Source organism: Gossypium hirsutum, chromosome D08 (genome assembly GCF_007990345.1).
Source record: "Gossypium hirsutum isolate 1008001.06 chromosome D08, Gossypium_hirsutum_v2.1, whole genome shotgun sequence".
NCBI classification, from domain to species: domain Eukaryota; kingdom Viridiplantae; phylum Streptophyta; class Magnoliopsida; order Malvales; family Malvaceae; genus Gossypium; species Gossypium hirsutum.
The window spans coordinates 23,721,469-23,743,240 of record NC_053444.1 but is presented as its reverse complement, the minus strand read 5'-3'; the positions used below and the strand labels follow the sequence as shown (position 1 = coordinate 23,743,240).

The 21,772-nt window shown below is 34.7% G+C and overlaps 1 protein-coding gene, 1 non-coding gene and 1 pseudogene across 2 annotated transcripts; 2 read left to right on the top strand and 1 right to left on the bottom strand.

The window, feature by feature from the left end:
- Positions 1 to 9,718: 9,718 nt before the first annotated feature.
- LOC121220479 (small nucleolar RNA R71) lies at positions 9,719 to 9,825 on the top strand. The gene has a single exon (XR_005917680.1). It is a non-coding gene; the product is annotated as a small nucleolar RNA R71 (small nucleolar RNA).
- A 1,662-nt stretch (positions 9,826 to 11,487) lies between these two features.
- On the top strand, positions 11,488 to 13,726 carry LOC107907321 (translocase of chloroplast 90, chloroplastic-like; annotated as a pseudogene).
- LOC107912465 (synaptotagmin-5) lies at positions 13,590 to 21,190 on the bottom strand. The gene is made up of 12 exons (XM_016840655.2): positions 20,747 to 21,190; positions 20,505 to 20,660; positions 20,309 to 20,429; positions 19,804 to 19,925; positions 19,174 to 19,275; positions 18,497 to 18,571; positions 16,843 to 16,922; positions 16,249 to 16,399; positions 15,897 to 16,127; positions 14,479 to 14,775; positions 14,242 to 14,355; positions 13,590 to 14,044 (listed from the first exon to the last, which is right to left on the bottom strand). Exons 1-12 carry the CDS (start codon positions 20,849 to 20,851, stop codon positions 13,898 to 13,900), a joined length of 1,701 nt encoding a protein of 566 aa, XP_016696144.1. The 5' UTR covers positions 20,852 to 21,190; the 3' UTR covers positions 13,590 to 13,897.
- Positions 21,191 to 21,772: the final 582 nt, after the last annotated feature.

Genomic DNA, 21,772 nt, shown 5'->3' with positions numbered 1-21,772 from the left:
TTTAATCCATTCAGATGTTTGAGAATTAAATAGAATGCTAACAACAGGTGGAAACGATATTTTATCACTTTTATAGACGAATTCTCTAGATTTACTTATGTGCATCTCATGAGAAGTAAAGACGAGACTTTTTGTATGTTTAAATGTTTTAAAAATGAGGTTGAGAATTTGTTTGGTAAGAAGATCAAAGTGCTTCACAGTGATAGAGTGGTGAATATTTTTCAAATGAATTTAATGTATTTTGTGAGAAACAATGTGTGGGACATGAGTGTTCTGCGCCTTATACTCCGCAAGAAAATGGTTTGGTGGAATGAAAGAACTGTCCTTTAATAGATATGGTTAACTTGATATTATTAAATGCTAAACTTCCATATAATCTATGGGGTGAAGCATTATCGATTGCGTGTTATATCCTTAACAGAATACCATCGAGAAAATTTAAAGTATCTACATATGAGTTATGGAAGGGTCGGATGCCGAACTTAGATTATTTCAAAGTGTGGGGGTGTTTGGCTTACTATAGAGTTCCCGACCAACGAAGAACAAAGTTAGGACCAATAGCCGTCAAAGGTGCATTCGTTGGATATGCCCAACACTCTAAAGCTTATCGTGTTCTTGATTTAGTGCCAAATATGATAATTGAAACAAGAGATGTCGTATTAATTGAAAAGAAAGTTTTCAATGATTCAACAGATTCAAAAAAGAATATCAACCAAAGATCTCAAGTGATCAAAGCAAGAGAAGTCTTTGAAACAATAAGGATACGAAGCCGAGGAAAAGTCAAAGAGTGAGAAAAGTAAAGAACTTTGGTCCTAATTTCATTTCTTCACAATCTCTAGAATTTCTCAATGAGGGAAATAGAGAATATATAATTAGAAAGATCCCCATAATGTTTAATGTGGATAGTGATCCACAATCCTATGGTGAAGCCATGACTTCTAGGGATGCGACATTTTGGAAAGAGGCGATCAATGATGAAATGGGTTCAATATTGTCTACCAATACTTGGATCCTAGTTGATCTTCATCAAGGATCGAAGACTATAGGGTGTAAATGAGTGTTTAAAAGGAAGAATACTCCAATAGAGGGTTCTCCAACCTTTAAAACTATGTTAGTGGCAAAAGGATTTAGGCAAAAGGAATGCCTACATTATTTTGACACCTATGCACTGGTGGCTAGGATGACCTCCATTCAAATTCTTATGGCACTTGCATCTATCCATAAATTACATGTACATCAAATGGATGTTAAGACGACTTTTTTGAATGGTGATCTAGAAGAGAAGGTTTACATGGAGCAACCAGAAAGCTTTGTGCTTCCTAGGAATGAACATAAGGTGTGAAAGTTGATCAAGTAATTATATGGTTTAAAACACGTGCCAAAAAAATGGCATGAGAAATTTGACTTGGTTATCTTGTCATATGGTTTTTTACATAATGATGCGGATAAATGTATTTACACTAAATTCTCTGATAGGTACAGTGTAGTTATTTTTCTCTATGTAGATGCTTTGTTAATTTTTTGGATAAATATGCAAGGTGTTCGCGAGACCAAATAGTATCTAGACTCGAATTTTAAGATGAAGGATCTCAATGAGGTCGATACAATTCAAGGTATAAAGGTGCAAAAGCATGAAAGGGGCTTTGCACTAAGCCAATCTCACTACATCGAGAGAGTACTGGAAAACTTCAAACACTTGAATACAAAGATTCGAACACTCCATTCAATTCTAACTTCAAGTTAAGTGAGAATAATGGTAGGGCTATAGCACAACTTGAGTACGCCAACGCAATTAGAAGTTTAATGTATGCAATACATTGCACTAGACCCCATATCGCATTTTCTGTGTGCAAATTGGTGAGATTTACAAATTGTCATAGTATTGATCATTGGAAAGGAATTTATAGGATTTTTGGCTATCTTAAAAAAACAAAAAATTTGAGATTATTCTGTAGTGATTATCTTGCGGTACTAGAAGGTTACTCGAATGTAAGTTAGATTACAAGTCTAAGTGACAATAAGTCCACATCGGGATGGATTTTTACAATCGGAGGTGGAGCCATTAGTTGGGCCTCTAAGAAACAAACTTGCATCTTATACCACCCCTAACCCGTATCTGTCTCCGGAATAACGTTATGGAGCATTATCGTAAAACGTAACTTTAAAACATATATCTTAAACATTAACATAAACATAACATAATTTGTTCATTTACATGCATACCATCCCTTAATCGAGCCTTCGAGGCCTTAAAAACACTTTAGAAATAATTCGGGACTAAATTGAAACATTTGGAATATTTAAGAAAAAGTTGGAAAAATTGAACTGCAGGTGTAACGCCCAAAATCCAGTCTAAACGTTATGATCGAATCTGACGATGTCACATTGTAACACCCCTTACCCGTATTCGACGCCGGAATAGGGTACGAGGCATTACTAGAACACATACACTTATAAATATGTTAAACCGAGTTATAAAATTTCATTCAAATTTAAACTCTATTTTTAACATGCTTTTATAAATCTTCATGTTATAACTTCAAAATACTATATTTGTAACAAATAGGGCTTCTGAGACCCAATACTTACTCATGCAATTCAATACTTCATTTCCATTTCATTTAATTCACGATTCTCATGTTCATGATTCAATTCAATTTCTCAATCCAATATAGATTTCAATACCACAATAATTCATTTAATTCACATCATATCATTTGCAATTTCCATTTAATTCACGTACAATTCAATTTCATTAAGTTCAATACTAATACATATTTATCATTTAACTTAACGTCCCCTTTTTGCATCATTTTACACTTCAAGCATGAACCTAGTATTTCATTTCCTTTCCACTCCTGTTTCCTATACATATCACACAATATATAAACATTACACTCAACCATAGTCGCAAGCTAGTCTTTTTGAAGACTAACCACATGATAAACCATTTTAATAAAGATTACAAACTTTAAACCTTACCACCCTTTTATGATCACAAGCATATTTTCATCTAGACATATACCATCTCAATGCATAATTTTATAAATTTAATGTGGCATAATCCAGCCACAACTTGGCCAAAGTCTAAGCATACACACCAAACATGCCAGCCAAATAAACATATAGTATAAGCATTATAAGCATGGATAAGCACCAAACTTATCAACATGAGTTAATTCATAAACCATTTCTGACATTGCTACATACCAAATCATATACCAAGTATACCACATACACATACTATGAAATTTTATTTTCTCTCATGAACTTTAACTATAACTAATAATGCACAATTATAAACATCATTTCTTTTCAATCGTTTATCGATTATAATCGAGCATATGGCCAATTATACACAAATCATTCATATGTTCTTCCAATTTTCCTCCTTCTCCTCTCCATTTCACATCCTTAATGTGTATAACACACTTAAACAACATTAACTACAATTTTACTATTCACTCACATGTATATTCAAAGCTGTCTATTCGGATCAGAGTCACTAAATTATTTTTACTTGGAGCTACAGAACTCCAAATTAAGATCCGTAAATTTTCCTCAAAACTAGATTCACATATCTTTTTACCATAAAATTTTCATGATTTTTGGTATATCCAAATAGTACAGTTTATTCTTTAAATTTTCCCCTGTTTCACTACTCGATAGTTCTGACCTCTCTTCACTAAAAATTAATTATTTCATTGTACAGAATTAGGATATTGTTTCCGCTTATTTCTCTTGAAAATAGATTCACTGGGGATTCTAAAAATATAAACTTTATCCCATAATTATTTTTGTACAATTTTTGAAAATTTTCCAAAATCAGAACAGGGGATTCTGAACTCATTCTGACTCTGTCTAACTTAACTTCAAATATCTCAAAATATATAACTCTTTTGCTTGCTCTGTTTCTTTTATGTGAAAATAGACTCATCCAGCTTCAATTTCCTCTAATTAAATCTCCACCATTTTTGGTGATTTTTCAAAGTCACACAACTGTTGCTGTCTAAACTTTTTTATTGCTAAATGTACTCTTTCATAATTTCACTTTTTCACTTTCAATCACAATTCAATTCAAAATTCACTTTTCCATTTCTAAGTCGATATTCAATTCAATTCCACACCTATATTCATTATTCAATTACACTTAGCCAATTTCCCGATGAACACTTCGGAATAATAACAGATACTCGGTGGAATCAGCACATAGCAACCACCTTACTAATCAATGATGTTCCGTTCACATAGTAGCCTGCATATAGTACTACACATGTGACCAGTACCATTCGATACACGTAGTAGCCTGCACATAGTACTACACACGTGATCGAAACTATCCGGTACGCATAGTAGCCTACACATAGTACTACACTTGCAACCTATCATTCCGGTACACGTAGTAGCCTGCACATAGTATTACACACGTGACCATCACTTTCACTTTTACATAGTGGCCTACACACAATCCGTGCCACACATGTGATCATTTCTGTCACTTCATTCGTATCCCTTTTTATTCCAAAGGTTCATTCGGGAATTTTTCACTTTTTTTCACTTTTCTTTTTATCAATCAATTTCAATTTCTCGTCTTTCTTGATTTATAATAATACATTTAACTTATATAACCTTCACACTATTCATTCCAGTACAAAAATCATACTTTGGAAAAATTATGTTTTTGCCCCTAAAGTTTCACAAAATTATGATTTTGCCCCTGGGCTCGTAAAATAATTTTTATTCAATTTCCTTGCATTTAAGGCCTAACTGAACCATTTTCATAACTATAGCAGTCCACAATACTCACTTATTCACACACTTGTGACATATTTTATAACTTTTACAGATTAATTCTTTTAGGCATTTTCATCGAAAATTACTTAGTATGAACCGTTTATCACACTCCAAACATTCATATTCATCCATAAAACATCAAAATACATGCATATCATTCATAGGTAAATTTTTAAACACAAACCCTAGTTCAAAACAATGGTAAAAATAGGTAAATCTTGTTGCGAGGATTTCAAAAACGGAAAAATCATTAAAAACGGGGATAGAATGGACTTACAATCGAGCTTGGAAGCTTGAAAAGCCCTAGCCATGGTTTCTCCATGCAATCTTCGGCCTAAGGGTTGAAGATGGACAAAAATTGGCTTTTAATTTTGTTTTTAATTCATTTTAATAACTAAATGACCAAAATGCCCTTAATGAAAAACTTTGGAAACATGTCTAACCATACCCATTTTTGTCCACCAACTTAACCAATGGTCTAATTACCATATAAAGATCTCCAATTTAAAATTTCATAACAATTGGACACCTCTAACATATAGAACTCAACTTTTACACTTTTTACAATTTAGTCCTTTTGACTAAATTGAGTGCCCAAACGTCAAAATTTTCGAACGAAATTTTCATAAAATCATTTTGTGAAATCGTAGATCATAAAAATATAATGAAAATAATTTTTTTCTTGTCAAAATTGTGGTCCTGAAACCACTATTCCGACTAGCCCCAAATTCGAGCTGTTACAGCAAGGGTCACACGGTCGTGTGACTCACATGGCTGAGACACATACTCGTGTCTCAGGCTGTGTAACAATCGAAATAGGGACACAAGGCTATGTCCCAACTTGTGTAACTTTTGAAGTTGGGTCACACGGCCAAGCCATACGCCTATGTGCCAGGCCGTGTAACTCTCGAAATGGCCACACACGCCCGTGTGCTAGGTTGTGTAACAGCTTGACTTACAACCTTAAAACCTACAAGGGACACACGGCCATGTCACAGGGCCATATGTCACACACGGCTGAGTCACAAACTCGTGTCTCAAGCCGTGTGGACATGAAATTGGCCAAAATCAAGCCATTTCCATCAACAACCCAAATATGTACCTACAAGCATTTTTTGCACAACTTCAAAAGTTCAAAACCTTACCAAAACATGCATGAAATGACTAATTCAAAAGATCAAATCCAGTCAACCAATATGCCATACAGTCTATCAGCTAAATGAATCTGCTCTAAGGCCGCTCAATCAGTACAACAGCCCAATACCAACAGTCGCTGTCAGAGATGCTGATATAGGTCCTCTTAATGACCCTATAAAAATTGTAAAAATAAATGGCGTACGTCGAAGGTAGGGCCCAACGATGAAGTTGCGCCCGGAGTCTTCCGCTTTTTCGAAGTGGGAACTGCGATCTTAGATTTTCCTCTTGTGTTCGTCATTATGTACCTAGAATAAAATCAAATATAAAAATAATCAGGATAGATAGTAAAAAAGCGAACAGAGAGACAAATCGGTACATCAAATAAAACAACTATTCCAGTGTATTAAACCGCATGACATATATCGAATCCAAGTTGAAATATAACTATATACTGACATGATAAAAATAGTACTAACAGAATAAGAAAATCGTAATAAAATAAAAGCAACTAGAGCCTAGTAATCAAAATACCAATCAATAATGAAACACTCAAAATAACAATCACAATAATACGATATAATAATCATAATAAAATACAGATAAAATGAATAAAAATAAGAATAATATGAAAAACAACCAAATGAAAATAACCAACCCAAGAATCAAAATCAGAAGAAAAAGAAATATAAAGTACTAAGATAAAAAATAAGAAAAACACTACTAATAATAAAACAAATAATAAGAAATATAAGTAATGGAAATAGGAAATAAATAAATAAATAAATAAAATAAAGAAAAGAAAGGAAGGGGAAAACGGTGGGGGTTGATGGCGCAAGGGCGATGCACATGGCGGTCGACGCAAGGAACGTATAGGGTAATAGGGGAGAGGAGAAGGTCAAAGGTGGGGCGTTGTTTGACGATGGTGAAAAGGGGAATGATGATGAGGATAGGTTACTGCTTCGATGGGAGAGGGGATAGGTTTTCTTGACAAGGGAGAATAGGGGAAGGGAGTAGGTCGGATGGGTGAGGGGATGATGGCGAATGGAGGGTGTGAGGGTGGCGGACGAACTAGGGAAGGGAGTAAAAGATTGGCGGCAGCTAGGGTTTTTGGGGAAAGGGTTGGGGGAGGTAGAAGACAAAAATAGATGAGGGCTAAAGTTAAAAATAGGGACACGATCATGTAAAGGCCCGTGTTGGGCCACACAACTGTGTCACACGCCTGTGTGGGCATTCCTTAGCCCGTGTGTCGTTTCAAAATTAAGCCCATTGGTCACACGGCCTCAGACAAGCCCATGTGTCCAAACCATATGTGAACATCCTTCACTTCTCCCACGCTCGTGTGCAAGGCCGTGCGGGGTATACGATCTCACACACGCCTGTGTGATAGGCTGTGTCTCGCACACGGCCATGTCTCTAGCCCATGTAACTCACTGTTTCGTAATTAAATTAGAAAATTCACTCTAATATACACACGACTGTGTCACCAGGCTGTGTGGATCACCTTAGGCCGTGTAACAATCAAAATCGAAAAAATTAAGTCACAAGACTCATACGGACCAGGACATGTCTGTGTGTCCAGGTTGTGTGATCTACACGACCATGTCTTCAAATCGTGTAACTCTCTATCATTTGCTCTAGCATACACACGGCCTGGGACACACTCGTGTGTCCTGACCGTATGGGTCAAAATATTTTTTAAAATTTTTTTAATTAAAATTAACATAAAATTAAAAGAATTAAAAAAATCTAAACACTTGGGTTACCTCCCAAGAAGTGCTTATTTAGATTCTAAGCTCGACTTTAACTTGTATGCGCACAGTTATAGTGGTTCTCAAAGCCAAAGCTCCTCTTTCTCGTTATCTATTTTAACACCAAAATAAGGTTTGAGTCGATACTTTTTACCTTAAATGTGTTGAACTCAGAATTGGTTACCTCAACTGTACCGTATGGAAAAATGTTTAGTACCACCAATGGGTTCGATCCGCTCGACTCAAGCACTGAAGGGAAAATACATGGATCTGATTCATCTAGCAATACTTTGTCCCCAACCTTGAATTGGTTCATTCTCATCACATACACATCATGGCGTTGCTTTGTGTATTCGTCGTGTTTTCTTGGTTTCTCTTCAAAATGCATTCACCATTCATTTAGTTCATCAAGTTACACCATTCGCGCTTCATATGTTGTTCGATTTCTGTCACCTTCAAGATATGGCTCCAACACGTTTTCACGAGGGATGTCCTGCAAAGAATGTTGAGCTACATGATTACTAACACTAACAAGACATTTAGTATCATCTTGCTCACTAGAGACTCTCACAGATTCACGTGCTTGAAGGGTAATCTTTTCGTCACCTACTCGAAGCACAAGTTCACTTGTACCAACATCGAGAATATTTCTAGCAGTGGCTAAAAAGGGTTAACCTAAGGTCAAAGGTACCTCACTATCCTCATCCATGTTTAATACAACAAAATCAACAGGGAATATAAATTTATCGATTTTCACAAGTACATCCTCAATAATACCCCTAGGATATCTAATTGTCCTATCCGCTAATTGAATACCCAACCTAGCATGTTTGGGTTTCCCAAGACCAAGATGTTTAAATATTTTATAAGGCATGACATTTATATTAGCCCCTAAATCAGCCAAAGAATTTTCAATATTTAAACTACCAATGAGACAAGGAATAGTAAAACTCCCTGGATCTTTAAGTTAGTTTGGTAGTTTGTTTTGTAGAATAACCGAGCAAACTGCATTGAGCTCCACAGTCAACGAGTCATCTATCTTCATCTTGTTTGTTAATAGCTCCTTTAAGAATTTGACATAATTTGGCATCTGTGAAAGGGCTTCAACAAACAGTAATTTAATGTGCAATTTTTGTAAAAGCTTAAGAAATTTACCATATTGTTCGTTTTTGTGGTCTCTCTTCAACGTGTTTGGATATTAGAACTCGAGGTTTGTATTCTCTGACAATCGGCTTTTGCTCTTTCTTATCTTCCTCAACCTCATCATTATTCACCACAACTTCTTGCCTCAGTTTTTATTCAAGTTCAACTAACCTTTCCATGTCTCAAACAGTAGCTGTATGAAGCTGCTCCCTTGGGTTAATTTCCATATAACTAGGAAAGCTACCTTGTGGTCTTTCCAAAACTAATTTAGCAAGCTATCCTATTTGATTTTCAAGTCCTTGATTTGATGCTTGCTGATTTTTTAGTGCTTTCTCAGTGTTTTAAGAACAAGTTTCTGACACCGAGATAAACTTTGCCAACATCTCATCGAGGTCTTCTCTTCCTGATAAGGTTGTGTTTTTTGATTTCCTTGACCACCCCAAGAAAAGTTGGTATGGTTCCTCCAACCTGCATTATAATTATTACTATAAAGGTTATTTTGAGGTCTAAAATTGTTACCCATATAATTAACTTGCTCATTATTTGTGCTAAGACCAAAGGGTAAACATTCTGAATTATTCCCTACTCCATTTGCATCGCATTGCATCACTAGATTCACCTGCGTAGAAAAATATAAACCATCAATTTTCTTATTCAGTGCTTCCACTTGGCTTGATAACATGGTGACTGCATCCAGATTAAAAACACCAGATGCTTTCATCGATTTTGTTCTCATGACTTGCCACTGATAATTATTCAGTGTCATCTCTTCAATAAACTGATAAGTTGCCTCAAGTGTTTTATTATTTAGTGTTCCACCAGTTGCTGCATCAATTAACTGCCTAGTCGAGGGATTCAAACCATTGTAGAAGATTTGTACTTGTAACCATAGAGGTAACCCATGATGAGGGCACATTCTCAATAAGTCCTTGACTCTGTCCCATGCATCATATAACGTCTCTAAATTGATTTGGGCAAAGGAAGAAATGTCATTCCTCAACTTAGTTGTTTTAGCCGGTAGGAAGTACTTCAAGAAAAACTTCTCGGTCATTTGAGCCTAAGTAGTGGTAAAACCTCATGGTAAAGAATTTAACCACTATTTTGCCTTGTTCCTTAACGAGAAAGGGAACATTCGTAAGTGAATGGCGTCATCAGTGGCACCATTAATCTTGAAAGTGTCACAAATCTCTAAGAAATTGGCCAAATGAGTGTTTGGATCTTCATCTTGCAAACCATCGAACTGAACATACTGTTGCATCATCTGAATTGTGTTTGGCTTTAGCTCGAAATTGTTTGCAGCAATAGTAGGTCTCACAATACTTAATTCAACCACAATCAAAGTGTGCTTGACATAATCATACATAGTACGAGGAACAGGATCTACAGGAGGTAACTAAATATTTTGATTATCACCCATCTCCTCGGTAATATTGTTTTCCTCTTGTTCGTCTACTATATTCTGTTGACTTTGCCTTGCTTCTCTAGCCTCTTTACGATTTTTGCGAGCAGTACTTTCAATCTCATTGTAAAAAAGCAATGGTCTCAACAGGTGTCCTCTAGTCAAAAACCAAAAGAACTTGCCAGAAGCAACCAAAAGAAAAATTAAAATGTAGAAATTAAATTAAAACAAAAATATAAAAATAAAATAAAAATGGCTAAATTAATAGAAATAAAATTTTCCTAATATTTCAGTCCCTGGCAATGGCGCCAAAAACTTGATAGTCATGAAACTAACTAAAAATATGACAAAGGCAAGTGCACCTATCGATAAATAGTATAGCTACGGTGAGTAGAGATATCATATCCACGGGGACTAAAATTACTAGTAATTATCATTTTCCTATTATTTAACCAACAAATTGGAGTGATTGGTTTAAGCTAAAATCCACTAAATTAATTAACTAAAGAACTCAGCAGAGAATAAATCAGGAAAATAATTGAATAATAACCAAGAAGCTAAACAATACCCAGGAAAGAATCCACCTAGACTTCATATATCATTATGAATCTGAATTAAACGATTTATTCACTTGGTATCTTGATCCGTTGAAATCCCTAAATTATGCTAATATCTCTTTCGAGAGTAAGAGCAACTAACTGTAGGTTGATTAATTAAAATTTCTTTCTAATTAAAACCCTTATTGTCGTATTAACTCGATCTATGGATTCCCCTATTAGCTTTGACTCTAATCCGGTATATTTATGTCGTCCTATTTCTAGGACTGCATGCAACTCCACTCAATTATGTTGGATCTACTCTTAAACAGAGATTTTTCCTCCTCTAATTTAAGCACATTAAACATGAAATAATATTCAGGAAATATTAAAAAAAGAAATAAGCACACATAACTAAGAACAATAATCAAGTATTTATCGCGTTAAATAGAAATCAAATAATATAATTCATCATAGGGTTCATCTTCTCTAGTTATCTAGAGAATTAGTTCATAATTATAAATAAAAACATTTCTAAGACAGAATAACCACAAGAAATAAAGAAATTCATAAAAACTTCAAAGAAATTAAAAGGCGGTCTTCAATCTTGATGGAAGTCTGCTTCAGAGTTAGCTTCAATGGTGTTCTTCGAGTTGTTTTCTTCAATACTCTCTGATGGCTGCCTATTCTCTTCTTCTATTTGGTATTTATAGGCTCTAGAATGCCCAAAAAGCCTAAAAATTGTGTTTTTCTGCGTGCTCGTGATGCGAGTTGCCACATCGACACGGTATGGCACATGGCCGTGTGTCCAGCCCGTGTGGGTCCTGAAATCTGCTGCAAATGTCTGATTTTCACTTATTTTTCGCTCATTTCGCTCTCAAATGTTCTCGTAAATATAGAAACATGAATTTAAATAATTAGGAGCATAAAATTCACCAATTTGCATAAATAATTATTCAAAAATGCATTAAGAACGGGATTAAAATATGTTACTTTTATCACTTATTAGTGGATGTTGACTAAATGTTACTCAATAGATTGTGTAAATTCTATAACCAACAAGGCGTTGATCTTTCTTTCATTAGGTTCATCTCACGCCAACAGGTTGGTAGTGTTGTCGGTGCCTCCTGATTCTGGTAGTTTTCACGATAATGATCCCTATACTTCCCAGCAGCAAATCCTTGTTGAAGATTATGATCTATCAAACATTAGTTTTATTAGAAAAAAGATGGATCAAATGGCAATGATTGAGAATCTTCAGATTAAGTTCCTGCATCTTCTCCAGCGGTTGGGGCAAACTCAAGATAGTCTTCTGGTGGCAAAAGTTTTATATGGAATGCACTTAGCAACTTTGATTCGAGTAGGGGAATCAAATTTGAAAAGAGTGAACTTAAACAATGAGATAGCCGAATCAATAGCAAGAGCATCTAGGCTGCCTGAACTAGATTTCTCTGTTAAAATACTTGTACTTGGCCAAACTGAGGTTGGCTAGAGTGCAACCATAAATCCTATCTTCGATCAACTGAAAACTGAGGCCGACGCATTTCAGCTTGCCACTGGTTGCATTGGAGAGGTTGTGGGAACTGTTAATGGGATTAAAGTAACATTCATCGATACCCCTGGTTTCCTACCCTATGTGAGAAGAAATAGGAAGATTATGTTGTCTGTGAAGAAATACATTAGAAAACCCCCTCCAGATGTCTTATATTTTGAGCGGCTTCACTTTATTAACATGGATTGTAGTGCCTTCCCTCTTTTGAAGCTTCTGACTCAAGTTTTTGGTAGTGCCATATAATTTAACACCATCCTTGTCATGACACATTCTTCTCCAACTCTGCCCGGTATCCTGTCAGTTATGAATCTAATGTGAACCATTGCGCTGATTTATTGCAGCAATATATACACCAGGCAGTGTCTGACTCAAGCATTGAAGTCCCTGTACGTCTAGTAGAGAACGACCCTCAGTGCAAAAGAAATATACTTCCTAATGGACAGGTTTGGAAATCGCAATTCTTGTTATTATGCATGTGTACCAAAGTTCCTGGTGATGCCAACAACCTCTTGAAATTACACGACGGCATTGAACTAGGACCTTTAACGAGCAATCAATTGCCTTCTCTGCCTTCTTTTTTACGTCATCGGTTAGTATCAGATCCAACCGAACCAGAAAATGGTTTTGATGAGATTTTGCTCTCAGATGCTGAAGAAGTGGCGTATGATCAATTGCCTTCAATTGACTAAGTCTGAATTTAAAAAATTGACTAAATCACAGGAAAAAAAATAGCATACCTTGATGAACTGGAATAGAGAAAACTCTTTATTTGACCATTTTTTACTTTTAATTTTGGGTCTAATGGGTTAAATGTTGTTGAGCTATACTTTGTTGGGGTAAAATGTAGTGTATACCTTCAATAATTAGTCAACTTTTTCTCTTCTTTTTGCCATCAGTCTACTTTAAATTTCCGATCTGCCCCATTCCCGCAAAGCCAGATTTTCTTACTGAATTGGGAAGGAATTTTGAAGACATCTCAATAAACTTAGTGGATTCAGAGAGTACCAACAATAATGTCTTATTAGGTAAGAACATCAGGGAAAAACTTATTTAATACCTATTTATTACAATTGTTAAACATACCATAAAAAATAATTTGTATTAGTTTAAACTTGAAATTAGAAGATTTAGCGAAAACTTTTTGTAAAAAATGACATCTCTTCCAAGTAAGTAAAAGTTTTTCACTCTTTTTCAAAAACAAGTAATGTGAACAAGTAAGAAATATAAGTTAACTTGTTGCTAACTCATACACCAAAACAAGGTGAAAAAAAAAATTAATATAAGAAATCAAAAGAAAACATTAAATTTGATAAGAAAATACAGCATGCTAAGGCCTTTGTGCAAATCCCAATTTCTGATGTCTTCCAATTGGTATCCATAACTCTCAACTTTACACAGTCTAGAGCCGCTAAAAGAACAAAAAAATAAATCATATGCACAGTTTCAAGTATTAGCTCCTACATGAGGGTATCCTCTGAGAGCTATGGTTTAGTGAACACCAGTAATTGGAATAAGGTGGCATTGCCATCTACTTGACTTGCAGAGAAGACCTGGCTTACAACTCACAACCTACCTGTTTTTGGATCACTTAGGAATCACGGAATATCGGCTGTGGCATCCACTTAAGGTTTATATTCAGTTTTCCAGATTTAGCTCCCTCTAGCGGCAGGCAATCTTTGTATTCCCCTTCCAATATAACCCTTGTCAATGTCAAAATGCATCTTCCCATGTAATCCTGTTTGAGTAAGAAAAGGAAACAGAGAGGAACTCAGTTTTCAGTATAACTATCACAGAAACCAGAAATCACAAATATATATATAAACAATCAAGTGATGAAAATTCCGGAATCTAGATTAGTAGCTTAAAACTTAATCCTACAGTCTAATTTAGAAACAAAACAGAATATATATGACTTATAACCAAATAATTTACCTTCCCAAAAGTGTCATGATCCCAGACTTCAAGGATTAGCATATCATGTAATCCGTCCTCAACAACAAAGTCAAAAGTTTGATTCCATACAGGATTCAAGCTGTCATTCACAACCTGAAAATGGAAATAACTATAAGGACCAAAACATTCTTTATGCCCCCCACCCAATCCCTGAAGGAAAGGGAAAAAATGAAAACAAGAAAAGACAACTACACCTTTGGGCAGTCAAATTCTTACCCTAGTTTTATTCTTCAACTCTGATTTCTTCATTGTGAGTACAACATAGGGATCAGCCTTTCCCATTAAATCTATAATAGGCAAATCTTCAGCAGATATCACAGTCACAGACAGTACTCCTCTAATAATAATCTCCCTTTTCTTATGTGTAACTGCCTTCTCATTTTCAATATCGTCTGTTCCATTTGCTCCATTTTTAAGAACCCTCTCCAAGGATGTCATTGAAAAGTCAGAGGAAAAGGGGTTTGTAAAACTGTTCTCCATGCCAAACGGATAGTACAAGAGCTCCAGATGCACCTAAAAACCAACAAAAGAAAAAAAAATATCATCATTTTCATAGAGATACAAATTTTCTAGAAAGAACAAACAGCCTACGAAAAAATAATTTAAGATATTTATAACTTAAAGAGTGAGTGACCGAGGCACACAACTTGTGGCCATCTGGTTACGAACCAGTTCTCTCCCAAAACACAGGCTCTTTGCTTGGCTAGTTGTTTTGGATAGGTTACATACTCTTTCTCCTATTAAGAATTCGGGCCCTAATCTTTATAAAACTACAATCTATTTCTATGACGAGGAGGAAGAAACCAGAGACCATATTTTCTTGACCTACAGCTTTTCTAAAGACGTCTGCAGGATACTCTGGAGAAGTTTCTTCTTGTGCAGCAGATTGGTAACTGGATGGTAAAGTTTGACTGAATCCTTGCTCATTACAAATTTTACAAGGGTAAGACTTTTAAGGCTTTCTTGCTGCGGAGGGCTTTGACTGCTTACCTAATCCATCTGGAGATGGGAACCTGAGGAAATTCAGATCTAACTACCCGAACGCTGATGATGCTATAGTCTATATAAAAACTAGGCTGAATGGAGCCATCAACATAGTTGACCCCCTCAACAAGGATTTTGTGTGATAAATTGGGCATTGATGTTTGGGAAGTAATTATTTTTCTCTGAATTGGTAGCTTAGCACCTTTATAGCAAGTTTCTCATTCTTTCTAGTATAATTTAATGCTAGTTATATTAAAAAGAAAATGAATGAATGTGAGAGAAAGAGTAAATATTGATTTCCAAAATAAGCTATTCCACAACAGGCAGATAAACTAATGAAAATGATTGCTAAAAATTAAAATTACCCTTCTATTGCTATCGCTAAGGTAATAGCAGATGTTGGTGTAAATTAGGAGAAAGAACATTTATACTAAAGTGGTTTGAGTCTGTGGCCAAAAACAGTGGTTCAAGTCACAAAAGATCAGACCAAGCACTAGCACATTTAGCACTTGTACCTGCTGCAGGCATTACAATTTGAAAGATAGAAAAGAATTGCCTTGAACAAGTTCTATTTAGTGAAAATACATGCACGCACACAAACGAATAAACTATCATTAATTTATTATACTGAGGATAATCAATGCGCTCACCTGCCCTCTGTACTTACTATCTCTCTGGATCTCCAGGTCTTTAACCAGATTCAACCAGACATCCTTCACTTTACCAGGTTCAAGTTCACTTAAAAGTACTTGAGCACATCCAATGAATTCAGATGCCTGAACCCCCTCATCATCATAAATCCTTACCACCAAGTGCTGAGTTGTTGCATCCTCAATAATAAATTCATAGTGTTCATTCCAAATAGGATTCAAGTCATTGTTCTGGAAAATACACACACACAAAAAGAAAGATTCTTCTAAAAACTCTTGAAAAATTATCGAAATAATTTGTCTTTCTCTAGGAATGAACAATGAGGAAGCAAGGAGGGGAGTGAGAACTTACAATTATTTTACTTTTTTTTGTTCTGCCAGGTAAAGGGCGTACAAATAATACAGCATAGGGATCTGATTTTCCAATAATATCTTTGTTTGTCAAGTCACGTGCCTGGATAAGCTTCACCTCTAGCATTCCAACCGGCTTTAACTCCAAATCACTGAAAACAGAAAGACATTAACACTCCGTTTATATGGGTTTGAACTAGGACAAAATCAATAATTAAATTTAAGTTAAAAAACCCTTAATTCCAACTTTTTCATTTTTCTAATTTCACAAACAATGAAAACAACTTCTTATTGTTTTCAAATTTTCACAAATTTTTATTTTCCAAAAATCATTTTTAAAATTTTCAACCAAACATATTTTCTTTACTTTTTCCAACTTCCAAGAAACAAAAGTGACCTCTGTTTTGTAAAACCAAATAGAGCGCAAGTTCTTTGACCAGACCTGCCCCTACTTAGATGTTAAGAGAGAGAGAGACAGAGAGAAAGGCTCTCTGTATGTTGTCCATAAGTTAGCCTAAAGTCCCTAGGACTTTCTTCATTTCCACATTGAACAAGATTATTATCTATTATGATGACCAAAAAGGAAAAGCCATACCTGTAGTCTCCAGGCAAAATGGGAACAATTTTTCTGACAGGCCACATGATAGAATCTTCAATAGCATCCCGTATCGTGCTCTGCATAGGAAGCAGCAGAAGGATAAGTTAATCTTTTAGACATATGAATAAACCTTCCATCTCACAAAGTTTAACACACACACACAAAAAAAATAATAATAATAATACGAAGAAGAAGAAGAAAAAAGGACCCTTAGGACAGTGTGTCCCTATAGGAATCATGGACAGCAATATCAGAGATCAATTACTAACTTATTTTGAGAAGAGGTCCAAAATATTTTGAGAGTACCTTCACCAGTAATGATTCCAAACTGAACATAAAGCTCACATAATGTTACAAAGCTAGCACGAGGCTATATCTATAAAAATTACAAGTTCAAAAAGATTTAGATAAACTTTGATTTTTTTTTTAATTTAAAATATTTTTATTTAATTTTAATTAAATGATGATGAACTAAATTAGGCTAAGCAATAATCTTTTGTGCTATCTAAATTTGTTATAGCTCAATTTATGAATAGTTTTATTAAGAAATTATCACATTTAAATATTATATAATATTTAAATTGCCAACCATATATAAAACTATTGTAATGTATATTTTTCGACTTTCAAACATTATAAATTATGTTTATAGTTGCATATCTAAAAGTTTTTATAATTATTAAAGTTCCAATATCTAAAAAATTATAATATAATTAAAATGTTTAAAATGTGCATAAATCTATTAATATTATAAAATTAAAGTATAAGATTACATTTACAATTTGTACTAAATATATGAGAATAAAATGAAAAATATTAACAAAAACAACTAATGTAAATGTATCCATTTAATAAATTAAAAATGAAGAGAAATTAAGCTAAAAGTAATAAATGATGTATAATTAAAAGTGTTACTAAATTTATTGCATTGAAGTACAAATTTTACTAGGTTTAAATTGAATACTTTTGAAGGGGCCAAATAATTTTTTTTTTTAAATGGGAAGCCAAAATATAATTTTACCATATTTTCAAATAAATACACTATATATTAAAAAATCGTAAAAATTGGGACTCCAATGAGTTTTATAATACATGAATCAACTGAACCAATGCAATATATTTATTTCTAACCTCTAGATCTTGTACAAAAACAATCCAACCGACATTATGTTTGCAAACTAATCTAACTGATTCCGAAAGAAACTTGGCCAACAACTTTCCAACGGAACACCATAAAACAACCATATGCATCACTTTGCATGAATTATATTTCAGGGTTAAACTATAAAGAAGCCCTGCCAATATGCAGCAATAAAATCACCACCAGTAACAAAATCCTCAAGTTTACGACAGCTTGGTTATAATGGTGGCATGTCCTCAAAAATTGTCCACTAAATTATGTTACCTAGACTTGAGTGTTGGATAGAGCATGTGCCAGATATAAGTATACTCAATTTTTTCTATGTTTTTTTACGTATTTGGAGGATCATATCCCATAAATATATGAATGTGTCAAAATTAAGGTGTTGGGCACAAGTACAATAATGCAAAAATTAAGGCCATAATAATAATAATTCAAGAGAGTCTGATACAGTACAAAATTCATATGTTGGAAGTATTATGATAATCCAGTGTCAAAAGGCATGCAAACCTCAATAGCATCAGCAAGGCCAGGAATCGTTGATATGTCACCACCAATGACTTTCAGGGTGAAATCCAACTTTTTCTGCAAGCCAAAAAATGGACAATTTACCAACTTATATCAATTGCATGGATATATGTGTGATGCCAGCATGCAGTGTATATGTAACGAACCCCAGCATGTGAGGGCAAAATAGTACACCTTCAGTGGCCTAGCTAATGGAAAATTAGCTCCACTAGAATATCATGGATTTTAGCTTCAACTGAAGCTATTTTATGCATCAGTTCTTACCAAAATTTTACACACAGCAGTGCTACAATTCATATTTAACTATCAAATCAAGCACCAAAATAAAAGACATCAGACAGTGGAAACAAGAGTGACTCTGTCAATTACTCAACGGAAACTAATGCAATTAATACCTGCTTATATCTGCATGATTACAATTGATTTTCTCAGTGTTATGACCTTAACTAATCAATTTAATTAACAACAAACCATTAAGAAAATTCCCCCAAGCATCAATTGTTTTCTTCTTCTTTGGGTACCAGAAAATTGCATTTAGGTAAATGTTAAATGCATCTCGATTGCATTTCTTTCTATGTCTACAATTAAAGCTCTTTCTCCTAGGTAAATAGGTGTGCTCAACATGCATTAACTGGAAATGTTGGATACAAATAGCACACCTTTTTTCTCAGAGAATAACAAACAGCTCCAAAGCAAGGAAACTCATTCACCAGGGGTTTAAATATCAACCTGAAAACTCCAGTGAATCCAATATCTTTCACCTAAGTCAACCAAAAAAAAACAGACTAAGTTAGGCATACAAGATTCATGAGGCGTAAGCATAGCATGCAATGTCAAAAGGGAGGAGGGTGGAATAGTCCCAAACAATAAAATATTACTACAAAATATGCGCCTAGGAAGTTAAGTTAGCATTAAATGATCTAATAAGTAATAACTATAAGCCTTCTGCACGAAGTTTCTGAGAAACCCATACATAAAATATCTGCTAGAGTGCAGCATACTAAAAGATCCTAGAAAACTGCATATGCTTGGTCTTCATTTCTTTTAGTGGTCAAACTCTTCCATAAGTGCCCAAGAAATGCTCAAGAATTCCATAGTTTAGAATCATTATTCATTAAAGATATACTTTTAATCACATCAACTGAAACATGGAAATAGAGAACATCTTTTATGACCCTTCAATAGAAATTTGACGGCATGGTAAGTAGAAAAATTTTCTAGGTATAATGATGAAATATGTTCCAAGCAAGAAACCATCAGAAATAAGCAAAGACTTATAAAGATGATACCTGCACAGGTAGTGATACACCAAGATAAGTCTTGATAGCAAGTACTATATTTGAATTTGCATCCCACTGCATTTCCAACTCCATTGTCACACTATCAGCTCCATCTTCAACGATACTTACTCCTAAAGAATGACATTGATTCATAACATTAACAAGATTCTAACCAATTTTTGAGTCTTCCATTCCAAAACTCGCCTAGAAAAGTCTCATTTTAGTAAAGGAGAACAAAAAGTGCGTTGATTAAGAAAAAAAGGCAACCAGTGTTGAACTTTATGGATAACCACATACATTATTTGCCTACACTATCATCTAGAACAGTTATGTCCCAAAATTCAAACTGATCTTTGTTTTAGTCATTTGCAGGAAACTAATGGCCATTGGGAACAGCATTGAGAAATCCCGTTAATAATTCAAGTTCCAAAAATTAAAAATAACGATAACCGAATAAGAAAAATAAGAATAAAAACTTTCATAATGTAAGGATAAATTACGCAAATTAACTAACCAGTAAACTGTGGTGCAACAGTGCCGAGAGTAAACTTGGAAAACTTCAAAGAAGACAGTAGAACTGGCCTATATTGCTCTAGCACCGGCTCAACCGACGCCTTTATCAGATCCGATGCTGCCTGTAACACCAAATCTAAACAATTAAAAAATAAAATAAAATAAAACTCTGTTTCATTCACTAAACAAAGCTTGACCTCGTTAACGTAAGGCCAGATCTTCGTAAGGTGCTGATTAAGCCAAGTCAACTTCTGGCGCTGAGAGAACACCACCCAAGAAGGGTAGAATTCTGCCGGCAAGATCTTTCTAGAATCTTCGACTGTCATTCTTGCGAAAGCAGCCACCGTGGTTGCCTGCAATCCAAAAAGAAGATTAGAATAAAAAATTTAAAATCAAATTGGAAAAGAAAAGAAAGAGAAGAAATTAGTGAAGGACTAACAAGCTTAGTTCGAAGATTGGATCGAGAGTTCTCAGAGCGAACAAAGAAAACGACAATAGCAAGGCCGGCGACAAGACCGAACAGCAGCCCGACAAGGAAACCCATTTTCCGAAGACAATAGTAGGATTGGAATTTGAGAGCACAATATTTGTATTTTATATTTATTTATGCTTCAGATGGTGAAGAAGAATGGAGAAAGTGGTCCATGGAAAACAAAATGTTAAAAGTTAAGTGGTAAAATTGTGAAATTAACAGAATAGAAGATTTGGATTAATAATAGAAAAGGATTTTGGGGGGCGGAGATTGAAGATACCAACCACTGCAAGAATGTAAGTGAAGGGTCTTTGCCCGTTTGCCGACAGGCACACAAAAGGCCATCCGTTTTGGCTAGCTTACTACACTATATTCTTCTACCAATCTAATTGCTCCACGTCCGCTATAGATTTTCTATGCTATAGTGCCTCCGCTCTCTCTTATGTTAGACTTTAGTGTATGGGTTTTCTACAAAAAATAATATAAAAAAATTAAATACAAAAATATATAATAGATTAATTATAAAAATGGATCTATTTCTATAGTAAAATAAGGTGTCACCAAGTTGCCATGCAGCATCACCCTAATATTTTCTCCAATTATCAGCTAATCATGTTTTTGGAAAAAATATATATTTTTTAAGTGGTGTCGCTTGACATATTAACGATACTAATATGAATTTTTAAAGAATACATGTATTTTCGAGGATTATATAGAATAAAAATACACGGTGAATATTTTTTATGGTGTCACCTGACACATTGGCGGCATTAACGTGTTTTTTTTAAAATGTGACAGAAAATAAAAAATGAAAAAAAACAAATAAAAGAAATAGCTGGAGGTGAATTTGACCAATTGGTCACGTCAGACGGCAGGATGTCAAGCTGGTGCCGCCTGACTGAGACCAAACCGATCACGGCTCACCCCCAACCTTTTTTTCTCCATCCTTTTATTTTTTTCTTATATATAATAAACGGTTTCCCCTTACCCAAT